Source organism: Pipistrellus kuhlii, unplaced genomic scaffold (assembly GCF_014108245.1).
Source record: "Pipistrellus kuhlii isolate mPipKuh1 unplaced genomic scaffold, mPipKuh1.p scaffold_m20_p_11, whole genome shotgun sequence".
NCBI classification, from domain to species: Eukaryota; Metazoa; Chordata; class Mammalia; order Chiroptera; family Vespertilionidae; genus Pipistrellus; species Pipistrellus kuhlii.
This window is the reverse complement of record NW_023425416.1, coordinates 11750142-11765588: the sequence shown is the minus strand read 5'-3', so window position 1 is coordinate 11765588 and position 15447 is coordinate 11750142. Positions and strand designations below refer to the sequence as shown.

Genomic DNA, 15447 nt, shown 5'->3' with positions numbered 1-15447 from the left:
AGCTCTGATAGCTTGGGTTGTGTAGTGACCACAGGCCCATATAGGCTGTTCTTATATTGCTGGTTACTATGGACTAAGAAAATGATAGATAAATATACTTTTGTAGCCCAACTGCAGAGGTTACACATCAATATTGAGAATCTCCGGGAGGAGAAGGACAGTGAAATCACAAGCACTCGAGATGAACTGCTTAGTGCCCGAGATGAAATTCTGCTTCTTCATCAAGCAGCAGAAAGGGCTGCCTCTGAGCGGGACACTGACATTGCTTCTTTACAAGAAGAGCTTAAGAAGGTGCGAGGTGAGCTTGAGCGGTGGCGGAAAGCAGCGTCTGAGTATGAGAAAGAAATCACAAGTCTGCAAAACAGTTTTCAGCTTCGATGTCAACAGTGTGAAGACCAGCAGAGAGAGGAAGCAACAAGGCTACAAGGTGAATAAGTGTATTTTACATAAGCTCTAACCTCTTGACAATGATAACCATATAACTTGTAAAAATTAACGATCCAGGCTTTTCTTCTCTTTGATAGCAATTGATTGTACAAAGTAATGTCTTCTATTGGGGCTATAAGAACTTCAGGTCTGCAAGTTCTAGAATTAACTAAATGTTTTATAATTTTATGTTTTATTTAAATACTGTTAAAAATGATTTGTCTTATAAAAGTGAAGTGGGGAGGGGATTACAAAAGTTCAAAGTGATGGGGCTTCTCTTGAGGTTTAGATGCAGAGTAATAGGAGTCTAAGACTAGCCATGTAAAATCTACATGTTCTTGAAGGAGGGAAAGTATGTTGTTCTCTGAAATTTTTCACCTTTTTTTCTCTTAATTATGGAAGTTATGTTCCTATGTTAATGAATATGTTTTGGAATTCTTTTAGGTGAACTAGAGAAGTTGAGAAAGGAATGGAAATTATTGGAAACTGAATGCCATTCTCTAAAAAAGGAAAATGTTTTGCTATCATCAGAACTGCAGCGGCAAGAAAAAGAATTGCACAAGTATGCAAAAACTCTTTTTAGCTGTGAAATATGTCTTTATCTTACATTTTAATCTAAAGTTAATTTAATTTTGATACTTAAGTATATTTTTGGAGCGAAAGGTTCAGCCAGTCTCATTTTGCTGTTTGGCAGGTTAACCATGCTACATGACTGCTTCAGCATTCTTTTTCTACCACCACCATCATGGTACACATTCTTTCCTTTTGGTGTATAGGTTTATTAAATGCTCCCTTCCCCCCAAAAAAAATTCCTAAATGTACAGCAAAGATCTATAACTAATGATTGAATTTGTCCTATAAACTAAATAATAATAAATTTCAAATAGAAGTTTGCTTTCCTTTCACACCTGTGATTCCTTCTTTTACTAAAAGGATGATGAGATAACCATGACAAAGAATTTATACAATTAAAAGACACAAATTCAGCTTCTGGACTTCAAACAGGGTTACATAAAGAGCAATAATATATAAGATCAAGAATTCTCTAATCAGTTAAATCTTTCTAACATCCAGTATCTTACATGCAAACCAATCAATGCAATAGATTTACTTCAATATATTAGTGGAGTCCTGTTTTCACACAAACATTTGTTGCAGAGTTCAAACTTATTTTTCCTTAAAAATTTTATCTGTTCTAAGTTTTTATTTAAACAGCATTTGTATTAATATTCAGAATATGAAAGTAGTACCTGTTTATTAGTGAAGCTACTCTTAATCCACCTCCTTTTCCCCAAGACACCAAAATGGAAGTCATTATTCTTACTAGCCTTGTGCTTACTCTCCTCAAGAGCATTAAGACTAGCAAAAAGTGCCAAAACCGGTTTGGCTCAATGGATAGAGCGTCAGCCTGTGGACTGAAAGGTCCCGGGTTCGATTCCGGTCAAGGGCATGCACCTTGGTTGCGGGTACATCCCCAGTAGGGGGTGTGCAAGAGGCAGCTGATCAATGATTCTCTCTCATTGATGTTTCTAACTTTCTATCCCTCTCTTTCTCTCTATAAAAATTTAATAAAATATATTAAAAAAAAAAAAAAAAAAAAAAAAAAAAGACTAGCAAAAAGTCATTGATCACCCTAGCTGGTTTGGCTCAGTAGATAGGGCTTCAGCTCTTGGACTGAAGAGTCCAGGGTTTAATTCCAGTCAAGGGTACCTTGGTCCCAGGCTCTATCCCCAACCTTGGACAGGGCTCATGTTGGAGGCAAACAATTGACTACATGGATGTTTCTCTCTCTTTCTCTGTCTGTCTCTCTTCCTCTCTCTAAAAATCAATGGGAAAAAAATATATCAGTTAAGGATTAACAACAAAAGAAAAAGGGGCCCAACTGGCATGGCTCAGAGGTTGAACCTCGACCCATGAACCAGGAGGTCGCTAGTTTGATTCCTGGTCAGGGCACATTCCCGGGTTAGGGGCTCAATCCCCAGTAAGGGCATGCAGGAAGCAGCTGATCCATGTTCTCTCTCATTGATGTTTTGATTTGTTGTTGTTATTGTTTGTTTATTTAAAGGAAAGTGTGTTTGTGTGTGTTTAATATATTTTTATTGATTTCAAAGAAGAATGGAGAGGGAAAAGGAGATAGAAATATCACTGATGAGAGAGTCATTTGATTGGCTGCCTCCTGCACAGCCCAATACCTCACAACAGAGATCAAACCCACAGCCTGGGCACGTGCCCTGACTGGGAATTAAAATGTGACCTCCTGGTTCATAGGTTGATGCTCAACCACCAAGCACGCCGGCTGGGCTCTCATCAATGTTTCTATTTCTCCTTCTCCCTTCCTCTCTCTCTAAAATCAATAAAAAACATTATATCCTCGCCGAAACTGGTTTGGCTCAGTGAATAGAGTGTGGGCCTGTGGACTGAAAGGTCCCAGGTTCGATTCCGGTCAAGGGCATGTACATTGGTTACGGGCACATCCCCGGTAGGAGGTGTGCAGGAGGCAGCTGGTCCATGTTTCTCATTGATGTTTCTAGCTTTCTATCCCTCTCCTTTCCTCTCTGTAAAAAAAAATCAATAAAATATAAAAAAACAAACAAAAGAAACACATTATATCCTATATAATAAAAGCCTAATATTCTAAGTGTCCTACCATTTGTTCGACCGTTTGACCAATCACTCTGATGTGCACTGACCACCAGAAGGCAAACGCTCCGACCAGTAGGTTAGTTTGCTGCTGGGGTTCAGCCAATTGGGACTGGGCGAGATGGGCTAGACAGGCCCTGGAGCCCTCCTGTGGTCCCTCCCTGGCCCTGATCATACACCAGTGGGGTCCCTAAGCCTGGCCTGTGCCCTCTCACAATCCAGGACCCCTCAGGATATGTCGGAGAGCCAGTTTCAGCCTGATCCCCACAGACCAGGCCAAGGGACCCCACCATGCACAAATCCATTCACCAGGCCTCTAATATATATATATATATATATATATTGATTTCAAAGAAGAATGGAGAGGGAAATATATATATATAGTCACAGAGTTTGGAATATTCATACTAGATGGTTGGTTAAGCTGACTGTCTAAGTTATATATACTATTTAAGATAAATTAATTTCTTAAACTTCTGGTTTAGTAGTTCTCTAAATTTATTTGGTAAGCCTCCCCAGCATACTCGTATTTAGAAACTAGTCTTTCTTCACAGGTTATTTTATGCCATTTAGTTCCTGGCTATATTGGCTTGATATCAGACCTGCCCCCTAAGAACATGCCTCGCATACAATCAAAATGTGACTTACTAGTATACTACACTAGAAGCCCAGTGCCCTCAGCCTGGCCTGCACCCTCTCACAGTTTGGGACACCTGAGGGGTCCTTAGCGCTCCCGCCACTGCTGCTGCACTCTCCAGCCGTGAGCCCAGTGTCTAGCTGAGCGATGCTCCTGCGTTGAGCATCTGCCTCCTGGTGATAAGTGTGTGTCATAGCAACTGGTCGTTCCACCGTTGGTTGATTTGCATATTAGGGTTTATTATATAGGATTGTACCTCAGTTATATCCTGAGTCGTATGAATCATTCTGAGAGGCATAAAACTGTCCTTTTGAAGACCTTATCCTCCTCTAGCTTTTTCATTTGTATATGAGAACCAAATTATCTTTTTAATAGACTTGAGAGAGCAGAAGGGTGAGGGGGAGAAAGAGAGAGAGAGAGAGAGATCGATTTGTTGTTCCACTTCATTATACATTCGTTGGTTGATTCTTGTATGTGCCCTGACTGGAAATTGAACCCGCAACCTTGCTGTATTGGGATGATGCCCTCACCAACTAAGCTACCCAGCCAGGTCCTAGAAGCCAAATTCTTTAACATAACTACACTATTCAGGTCTTTTGTTCTTTGTTGTCTGTGATGTAAAAGGAATTGAATAAAGAATTTCTGTTTATGCTATCAAGCAGTTTTTCTAATGTGTAAATTGTGGTTGTTTTTTTAAATGAAGTTTTAAAATGTAGTAATCATAGGCTAGAAAACAGCCTCAGAAACTGAGTTCCATGGAGGGCACTGAGACTCTCCTTGTGTTATCTGTGTCTATATAGCATGGTGCCTGGCACAGATCTGAGAGCATGGTATTATACCACTTAAGTGATTTGCTTAACATCCCACACTCAAAGAGGAGCCCCAGCCTCCTGGTTCTTTGTCCTGTGCTTCTCCCCATTTTAGTGTGTCTTCTCATTTGAGTAGGTTTATCTTTACTTGAATTGGCAGTGACTTCTACACTGTGAGTTTCTATCCCCCATCCTATTTGTCAAGTACTTATAATAAATAGCTGAAGCACATGGTATTCTTCCTGTAGAAGACCTACACTGAATCTTTTATCATAGTTAATATAATGTGATATAACAAAATATAGTCACCTTCTACTTCTATTTTTAAATTTCAACCTTTATGTGATTATCTACAAAAAGGACACAGCTTTAAACTTACTTGCATTCTTTATTGTTTTGACACTTTTTACTTATTGAAACTCTTATTTTTTTTTATATGCTTTTCTTTTCTCCTCTGAAGACTCCATCCCTCCTAGTGAAATGTTTAAGGAATTGGACTTCCTGCTGAGTCTAGTTTATACATGAATAAATGTGAATATTTATCTTACAGTTCTCAGAAGCAGAGTTTAGAGCTTACCAGTGATCTCGGCATCCTTCAAATGACAAGGAAAGAGCTTGAAAATCAGATGGGATCCTTGAAAGAACAGCATCTTCGGGATTCGACTGATTTAAAAACTCTTCTCAGTAAGGCTGAAAACCAAGCAAAGGATGTACAGAAAGAGGTAAAGCGGAAAGACATTATAAGCCCCATTATGGTTGGACTTAAAGCCAAAAGCAAATCAGATATTCATGCTAGTTAGAAATCAAGTTACGTTACCTTGATGCTTGGAACATCTCTGCTTGGTGATCTCTAGCTGTGTATCGTAGTCCATATATAGAGAATTTATATTTAGACCAAACCATTAAAAATATAAATATATAAAATTACATTAAAAATTTTTCTGTACCAGTTAGTTGTCCTGTATGAAAAGCCCTTTGTACGAAGTCACTTAACCCTTTCAAAGATAGTATCTCACTTAACTTAGAATACTTTGGAAAATGCTCAGCTGGTGAGAATCAACCTATGAACCAGGAGATCACAGTTCGATTCTCAATCAGGACACATGCCAGGGTTGTGGGTTCAATCCCCACCCAGTGTGGGGCATGCAGGAGGCAGCCCATCAATAATTCTCCCTCATCATTGGTGTCTCTATCTCTTTCCACCTTTTCCTTCCTCTCTGAAATCAATAAAAATATATTTTAAAAAAAAAAAGAACAAAAGAATACTATGGAAAATAAAGTGAAGCCACACCATAATGCTGTTTAAACCCCTCAGGCCTGAAAAGTTACTTAAAATGCACCTAATAGCCAGCCAGCCAAACACATATTCTATGACCTTTGACTGTATTCCCACAACCCCCATCTCATTTTCCCCTTCTTCACAAATATGCATGTTCCTGTTTCATGTTACTTTGCTTAAAACCTTGACTTGATGGCTTTTAAAAAAAAATCATATTTAAAATGGTGAAGGATGACTTTGGAGCAGAGACCCCACCCAACCTCTTCTGAGCAAAGACCTGATGTTAACAATGTGGTGGTAAGAGCTGTGTTCAGTCCTACTGGCCTTGTACTCTTGGCCTGCATTGCCTCCTGACCAGCTCTGGGCATGGAGAAGGCTGGTGCATTTTGATCTACTTACTGGTCAGGGCCCACCCTAGTTGTAGACTCTGTTAAACAAAGGATTCATTATAAATAGAAGGAAGTTAAGGACAGTTCTCTGTCTTTAATAACAAATTTTCCCAAAATTGTTTTTAGAAAATCTGTTTAATGAATGCAGTTTTCCTTTGCACTTTCCTTTCCTTGTAGTATCCTGAACTGGAAAATGATTATTATTCTGTCTTCATGTTTGTTCCTAAAGGGGGAAAAAAACAACAACTGTAACAGTATATGTTGCCATATTGATTTTGTAATATGTTCATTTTTATCCTCTTGCTAAGGATATATGTTTGGGGAGAAATCCCATTTTATTTAGTTGGAACACAAATTTTGTGCCAAAGTAAATACCCAAGTATTTAATACTGTAAGCACTTTGTGTTCTTCCAGTCCATATGCCATAATTCTTTCAAAATCTGGGAAGAATGCTGTGGTTGGAAGATGATTCTGTTGTATGTTACTATGAATGCATTACCGTTTTTGTTGCATTATTTGTTTGCCTGTTTTTGGTTACCGAGCCATCAGTGCAAAATGCTTTAACTATTTCCACAAATGGCAGTGGCATGTCACGGCATCTAAATTGTTGATAGCCTTTGGATTGCATTAAATGCAACATATTTAAAAATATGTCTGATCTTGTCAATATGTTTCTTTTCTGTTTTCTTGTTCATTGTTTTCCATTGTGAAATGATGTGTAGTCATCACACTCCTTTGTAATGTAAAATTGCTTCTCTTTCTGTTTGTTATGATGTCAACTATTGGATACTAGTCTGTAACTAAACTGTTCTTTACTGAGATTCTTATATCTGTGTAATCTGTTGCAAATGAATTACTACCTTTTATTAATGCATATATATTCTTCCCTTTCAATATCCCTCTTTTCCTTTCTCTCATAGAATCATGTGTAGTATCATAATTATGTATCTTCAGCACTGTAAAGGGCTAAAATATTACCAGCTAATAAGCAAGGTTATTTAAGAAGAAAACCAAAAGTGTTGGAAATATTGTGTGGTATTTCCCTTTTAATAAGAATGAGCTCATTTCTCACCTCTGAGTTAGAAAGTAAGATAGAGCAAAAGTGATATCCAAGCAAGATATGAAACTAAGATTGCAGAAGGTGACCTTTGTTACAACAATTAAACTTTTACAGGTGGCAGCTTTTATTTGAATATTTAACAAAGACAAATACATGAGAACGGTACATTTTACCTTCAGTATTAAGAGAAAAATAATGGTAATCATCTTTATATTTGTCTTTAAAAAGCATCTGCATATTAGTAGGAATATCTATGAGTTTATAGTACACTGAATATACAAGTCACCTTGCAAAGACTAACTCAGAAAAGTTGTTTGGCCTCACTGTCTTGTCCCGAGGCCAGAGTTCTTCCTGCCCCTCTCACGTGATGAAGGTGAGCAGCCGATCTCCTGACCGAGCTGCCTTCCTGTCTTTCAGCTTCACAACTCCTGGAGCGGAGAAATGGCTAAGTGCTTGGGTGTGAAGGGCAGGCTGGATGTGAAAATGGTGGGAAGGGAAAGTAAGGGGAAATTAAATGAAAGCACTTTTCATTTCTGCTCTATTTTCACTGTTAAGAATCAGATCATTGAGAGTTGATTATATTCTAAGGCACAGACTTGTCTAGGTACACTAAATTTGCCTTGGCAGCTTGCCCATAACCTCTGCCTTCTGGAAGGAAGTCCACAGACCCCACACAAAAAAGCTGTCCTGAAGTCCATGAATCTTGCTCCTTAATTCACTCTCTGGTATATTATCTGGACTTGTTCTGGGGACTTTGGTAGGTAACAAGGAGCTCCTTTCATATTTTTCCTCCTTTTCTGTACACGTATCTTCCTCCCCATTTTCTGGTGACTTTTCTGCTGACCCCCAAGCCTCTTCCCCCACCTCTTCAGACTAATGTTTTTATACATTTTTACCCTCTTTAGTCACTTACCTTATACCTGTGTAATCTGTTGCAAATGAATTACTTTGGGGTGCATAATGATAAGCTCCAAGGTAATTGCATTATAGAATTTTTAGGATACAGGCAGAAAGGATTAGAAACTTCCCAGCCTCGTGGGCTATGTTTAGGGAAGAAGAGAAACCTTTCTGGTATGGCAGACCCATGCTATATTTATTTTCTACTCAGCCCTTGTCTTTCTTCCAAAATCTTCAGAGATGGCAGAGTGGGGCAGCAGAAGCCGAGACAAAGGCACAGCCAGCAGCAGAACAGTCTTTACTCTTTGGGAGCCCAGCTTGCATGTAAGATGCAATATCTAGAAGTGGAACCAGACTAGAATTCCTGCCTCCCAGGGCATTTAAAGCAGGGGCAAACCATACTGTATTTCTCATTGACCTCACCTGTCTTTTTGAAGGCTAGCTAGTGTGTCTGAAAATTATATACTGTGAACTGTTTTTTCAGAGCAGGAAGTAGTTTGTTTCACTTTTCTATAGACATTTTTCTATAATGTCTATCAGGAACACATTTTTATTTTTTTAATATATTGCAATATTTTATTGATTTTTTACAGAGGGAAAGGGAGAGGAATAGAGAGTTAGAAACATTGATCAGCTGCCTCCTGCACACCCCCCACTGGGGATGTGCCCACAACCAAGGTACATGCCCTTGACAGGAATTGAACCTGGGACCCTTGAGTCTTCAGGCCGATGCTCTATCCACTGAGCCAAACCGGTTACGGCGAGGAACACATTTTTAAAACTTAACTTTTAATTGATGCTTATAAGTTTAAGTTGAGAGATAGAAATGTCCGTACTCATAGTGGTTGGTACCTTAGACCAGCAGGTTGGCGACTGCTGCCTTAGATATATTTCTTTGCTTTATTTGCCTAGAAATCCATTTATCTGGAACATTTTCATAATCTGTGATGCTGGATTAAAGGATAACTAATGGGGATTAATTCTACTTCACGACTAAAATAGCTTGGCTGATACTACTTACCAGGATATAAACTCATACTTTCTAAACTTGCCATTTAATTAAGCTATGGAGTTTTTCTTCACTTCTTTTCTTTTGCTCAGTTTGAAATTTTATTTTTCTCCTCTAACTCACTTAGTGGAAAAAGTGACCCTTTATATTAGAAACAGATGACACACTAGTGACGTCTCTTAATTTTTTTTTAACTTCAGAGCCAGAAAATTCTTACATAGAATCAAGTTAACATTAAAGACTCCTTATTATTAGTGTAAATGATTCTTATCCTTCTTAAAACAAAAAGGCTTGACTTTGGTTTTGCAGGTGACTAAATAGGGTCTGGTATATAAGCCTGACTAGAACCATAACTTCATACCCATTTAAGTTGAGTCTGCACACTCTTTTTTCTTTGCCTTTAGTATGAAAAGACACAGACTGTACTCTCAGAACTGAAGTTGAAGTTTGAAAAGACTGAGCAGGAAAAACAATCAATCACAGATGAGCTCAAACAATGTAAAGACAACCTGAAGCTGCTCCGAGAAACAGGAAATAATGTAAGTCTTTGCAAACTTGGCTTCGCTTTGATTGAGAGGCAGGTGAGAGCCCTGAAATCAATTCTTCAGAGGATTTCATTACTGATTTGAGAAACTAAGGCCTACAGTACACATAAACTAAACTTTTCATTATGAAATGCCATGATGGAATCACTGTGTTGTCAAAATTTTTAGTTAAGAATTTGCCCCTTTAACCTATACTCCTAGAAGAGCCTGAGGAGCAAGGGCCTTGTTTGCAAGAGAATAATTGCCTAAGAACGGTCAGCTTTTCCCTCATGAATCTGAACTTCTGTCCCACTTTCTGGCTCTTTTTTCTACTGGCTGGGAAATGAAGCTTTGTACCACCAGAGTCCCATCTAAGAAAGAGTAGTTCATGTTGACTCCTTAGCATTTGGCTGTGTCCAAAAATGGGAACTTTATTATGGTTTTTATTTTATACTAATAACTTTCTCACTAAGGCACATTCCTAAAAAAAAAAAAAAAAAAAAAAAATTTAGAGTGTTCTTGGCTTCCCATAAATGTTAGGAAATATTAAAGAGTTTCTGTAGGGCTATGTGTGTGCATATGTGTGTGTGCACACGTGTGAAGTTGGAATGTTTTAGTATAAACTGGGTTTAATATTAATTTGTTTTTCATTTGCTAGAAAGGCAGATGGTCTTTAAAAAGATGTGGTACTAAATAAATGTTGTGTTACATGTTTTGGTGATCATTGCCTTTGTGGGACCTAACTAATAGATGATGTTCAGTGTGGTTGGATGTGCTGTGACTTACTTCAGACCTTTGCCATGGCTCGGACACTGCGGGAGACACACACTTCCTGCAGAGGAAGGCACTTTGCTTAACTCACAGCCCAAGTGCAAAAGAGTGATGTTGCATGGCCGTCACAAAATGCTCATGAGTTGTGTCCAGCTGTCCTTCCTTTGCCAAAGAAAGTCCTAGTGTGTTTCTTTTAAATAAAGGCATGTGGCTTAGTTAGAAGCCTTTTAGAAGTTGATGAATGGGTTCTGGAGGCTGTATGCTAAGCAAAAATAGAGTGCATTTGTTTTGAAAATATAGAATACAGAACTCTTCTAAAATCAGATCATAATGGTTTGATTCCAAGTTTGATTACTCCTTTTATGTTAATTCATATCCTTCTGAATATGGAATTTCAGTCTACCTTCTACTAAATTAACCTGTGAAGACATCTAGCATAATCAGAATGGATTCCCTGCACCATTTAGAGCCTTTTGTAGAGTAACATTATCATTATTATTATTATTATTATTATTATTATTATTTGTAACTACAAATAATTTACCTTAAGGGTGAATATCCTTTTATTTATGATATGGACGTGTGGTACTAAAGTGTTACTCTGTAATAACACTCATTGTAGTAATTTCCTCCTAAGTTAATAATTGTTTATATTTGGTAATATAGCCTAAAGCCCTTAGCTGCCTGTCTTCATATACCAAATGATTTATCATACATATGTCAGCTCTCTTATTTGGCTTAGAAACATGCATAGGGCATTTATTTTTAAGCTTTAAAGCAACAGCAAGAGAGTTTTGGTGTTTTGATGGAGAGATCAAATAAATTTTAGCCATTTCCAAAATACTCATGTCAAATAATGGATTCCACGTATGAAGCACAAATAATGTACTGTCAAGCAGAGCATCAGTTGTTGAGGTATTGTCATTGCTCTGTCTTAACATACTGCCTTTCATTAGGATGTTAGACACCCCCACATTGCCCATTCCTCCAGCTGTTCCTCTTAGGCTGCAGTTTGTCAACTTACATACCACAGTCCATCATTCTGGATTGTATTAGATGTCTTTAAAATGTTTGAATCAGTGCAAAACCTGAGTGCTAATACTGCTGTTACCTCAGTCTTCTACCCTTCCTCCCACCCCCTTGGGGTCTAAATCATATCTGATTTTTTGTAGCATAAAATGATTTTAATATCCCTTCCCTTCTTTAGCCTTCCATATTACAACCCGTCCCAGCCGTATTCATCGGCCTATTCCTGGCTTTCCTGTTTTGGTGTTTCGGTCCATTGTGGTAGAGAAAGGTACAAGCACTACTGTTGAGTCCTTGTCTGTTTGTTCCCGTCACCTGTTTGTACCATATTTGTAATAAAGTGCATGGCAAAAACCACACGGGTATTTTGTTACCTGAAGCAAACCCTTCATTTAGTATGCCATGTATTGTGTCATTTGAATGAACTGAACAATCAACTAATCATGTAACATTTTGTCTTGTTTCCTTTGTAGTAATGCTAACAATGAATTAATTCCAACCTAACCAGTTGTTAATATTTTGCCTTTAACTGAGTCTTTGTCTCTAACAAACTGGAGTAAGCTATGAATTCCTGCAATATTAGTGTCCCTTCCCAATTACATTTTTAATCAAACTTTAATGAGAAATGAAGAGTTTGCCTCTTTGAAGTTTTCAGCCAGCTTTCTTTCCCCTCTTCCCTTCCCTCTTCTTTTCCATAGTGTAGAGTTTCTTTGTTTTAATCCTTGCCTATATTTACACTATGGCTATGAAGATGAGAAAGGATAAGATTAACATAATGGACCATTGGCTCACAATCTCAACCCCAATGTGCATTTACTTAGGAGAGTAAACTTAGCCCATATCTTTCTGAGCTCTGGTCTGCAACATTAGAATATTTCCTTAAAAGCCAACTTTCTTAATAAAAACACTAGTAAAAATAAAGCTCTCAACCAAAAGCGAGTTGATAATATAAAGCCCTCTGAAAGTTAACAGGGAACAGCCCATCCATGTTTGCTTCTAATAGGCATGCATGTTAGTAGATCAAATGAGATGATCACATGACATTATTACACTGGACATGGTCTTTACCAATAGTATCAGACAGACAGAGTCCCTAAGTAGCACTTCCTATCTTGAACCCCGTCTGATTTTGTCTTATGTGGTTTCAAATTTGAGCATCAAAGCTTAGACCATTTTCTTTCGATCACCTTACTGACCAGCCTTTTGTATAAAACTATCCTACCATGTGAGTCTGGTTTTTATCAAGAAGTAAACACTTTAGGCAGAAACATACTCCAGGCATCTGTGTACATCAATTAGTTGTAACATATGGGTACTGGAGTAAATAAAGCAGGCTGAGCCCAGAGGGTTGCTTAGAAGTCACTGTTGGGTTTTAGCTGCAACAAAACTGAAAACTGCCCAGGACTGCCTGAGATGTATTGGGCTCCCTCACAGTGGTCCTCTAAAAGAGTTCCTGCTGTTATGACTCTCCTCACACCTGCTCTCCCTCACCGTTATTTCCTTTCTTTTTAAAATATTTCCTTATGCAAAGATAAGGTTTTTCTAATAGTCTAAATATTCAGGACTCTCTGGAACCCAAGGGGTTAATAGGTATGAAAGGAGAGGGGAGAATGTGATATTGACTCTTGGTTTCTTTCCACACAGAAACCCTGGCCCTGGATGCCCATGTTGGCTGCCCTGGTTGCAGTAACAGCCATCGTGCTGTACGTGCCAGGTCTGGCCAGAGCTTCTCCATGAGAGTGTTTCTTGAGTCCGTACACCGTCCTCCCTCTAGAAGCTGGCATCACACTCATGCTGGGGATAAACAGAACCATTTTCTTCCTTTTTACCTCTTAAAACAGCAGACAGAAGTGCAAGAATACAGCTGTAGGGTCATTGCTTTAAATTATATAAAATGTATCTGTCTATAAAGAGAATATAAAATTGTGACTTTATTGTAAGCAATAACTTGCTTGCAATTTTTCATGTAATTTTTAAATTAGTATGTTGGGGTTCTGAATATTATGGTGGCCTAAAGTAGGCTTCTTGGTACACCAGATTATTTATAACATTAAATTTATGGGTATTTTACTCTCAATTCTGAAGGCCAGATAATTCACTTTTCTGATTCGTTAATTACCCAAACCAAACAACCGATGTATACATGGGAAGAGAGGCCCTGTGTGCTCAGTGCCTATCAGTTTGAAATATATACACATATATATATTTTTTACATATTTACGCCATTTTTACTTGTTATAAAACCACTGAGCTATTGGGAACAAGACTTAGAGACAACTCTTTGTGTGGATTTTTTTTTTTTTTTTTTCTTAAGGAGAAATAATACACTTGGAAAGTATTCTGCTCTAGTGATACTTTGGGCAATATGTGCACGCTTGTTTAGCCTTAATGTGACTTGACGATGTGGAGGACATCAACTTTGAAAAACTTTCCATGAGAGTATTTTCTCAAGCAAACTGAAGAATTTCTGGAAGCAAAAACATAGAAATTATATAATTTCAGTGCAGTAAACCAAACTGTTGAGTCAATTGGAATGTAATTTATTAAACCTCATGTATTTAAAGAGATATTTTCTTTAAAGCCAAGTTACTTTTTCATATACAGCATTTTAGGAAGCATGATTTTTTTTTTTCTATCATCTCTTCCTCCAAAGCATGTTTAATTGAAGAAAGAATTAATTTCTCTTTAGATAAGCTTTTACTGACTTAATTTGATTATGGTTATTTCAAAGCTAATTAATGTTCGAAGTATACTGTTGTTACCTACCAACAGATTTCCTGGTTGGATATGCAAATGGTTATTTTCTTTTAATTGTTAATTGGTATGTTCTGTTAATGAGAAGCACTATTCCCAAGATTAATAGCGTTCCAGGCTCAGTGAAGCACCTAAACACTGCTTGATATATAAATTTAAAACACAGAGGTGGTTTTGTGTAGCACCACAGTCATGTCAATAAAGTTTGTTTAGATCATAGAATCTATCCTAAAGTATCGCATAGCTAAATTTTTCAGTCAATGAAGGCCAGGAGGCGATGTCAATGAACTGGCTTGAATGTTCTGTGGCAATCCACAGGCCTAGCCAAATATTGAAATAGAAGTTTAGGATATAATTTGCCTTGTGATGTTTGGCAGTCACTGTTTGTACTTTAAAGGTTATGTTTTAAGCTATTCGGGATTGGCTGTTGGGAGGATCACTAGATTTATGGAGGAATTAGTCACAGATGACTTGTAGGAAATACTGTCATATATAGTTCATTTCATCATTTTCTGTTGCAGGAAGCCACTCCACCACAGAATGCTAATATGCCAGTGGTACCCAGTACCTCTTGTATATAGGTTATTGCAAATATTGTTCTGAAATGCTTAACTTCAGAATTACATTTTTTAAAGTAAATAATTGTTTTAAATCTATTTTGTAAAGATATAAAGTACAATAGAATTTCTGGAGTACAGATTAAACTATTTGCACTAACACACGTGATGTGCATGATTTAATAAAATAATTTACTCCCTATGCATTTTTGAGTTGGATATCATTGAAATTCTTAGTGCTGGCTCTACGACTGGATTGTTAATAAGTCTTTTCTTAAAATGACTCTTTGTTCAACACATATGTTTGGTGTTCTTCAGGGTTTAAAAGAAAACACTGAGCTGTTTCCTCTAGGTTTATTAGCCTTTTATTTAACATAGTGCTTTAATTTTTTTTCTCTTTTACTATGGTTATTGTTAAAACATGCTCACTTGCCAGACAAGTCTCTCTAAATGTAAAGGCTAGTATCAATATTTACTTTATTTAAATTGAATAAATGAGGTTTTGTAGTTACTGCCAGTTTTTCTTAAGAATATAAATGAGCCTATTCATAAGCAACACCTCCAGCTTTGTTTAGTTCACTTCCAGGTTAAATAAAGAGTATGATTATTCACTAGTAGTGATAGAGCCATTAAGAAATTTTAATCGTAGCTGTTAAGAATTGAACAGCC

The 15447-nt window shown here is 37.5% G+C and overlaps 1 protein-coding gene across 35 annotated transcripts in view; it reads left to right on the top strand.

The window, feature by feature from the left end:
* Positions 1-14980, top strand: part of LOC118715084 (sarcolemma associated protein) — a 129654-nt gene extending 114674 nt beyond the window's left edge. For 19 of the 35 annotated variants that reach the window (XM_036430749.2, XM_036430744.2, XM_045579017.1 and 16 more), the window contains 5 exons: positions 107-427; positions 871-988; positions 5063-5234; positions 9551-9685; positions 13112-14980. In XM_036430749.2, the coding sequence (XP_036286642.1) occupies positions 107-427; positions 871-988; positions 5063-5234; positions 9551-9685; positions 13112-13204 (839 nt within the window). In that variant the 3' untranslated portion in view covers positions 13205-14980. Of the gene's footprint in view, positions 1-106; positions 428-870; positions 989-5062; positions 5235-8375; positions 8481-9550; positions 9686-11648; positions 11739-13111 lie in introns of those variants that run through there. The other 16 variants (XM_036430750.2, XM_036430745.2, XM_045579018.1 and 13 more) reach the window with 3 other exon arrangements.
* The last annotated feature ends 467 nt before the right edge of the window (positions 14981-15447 follow it).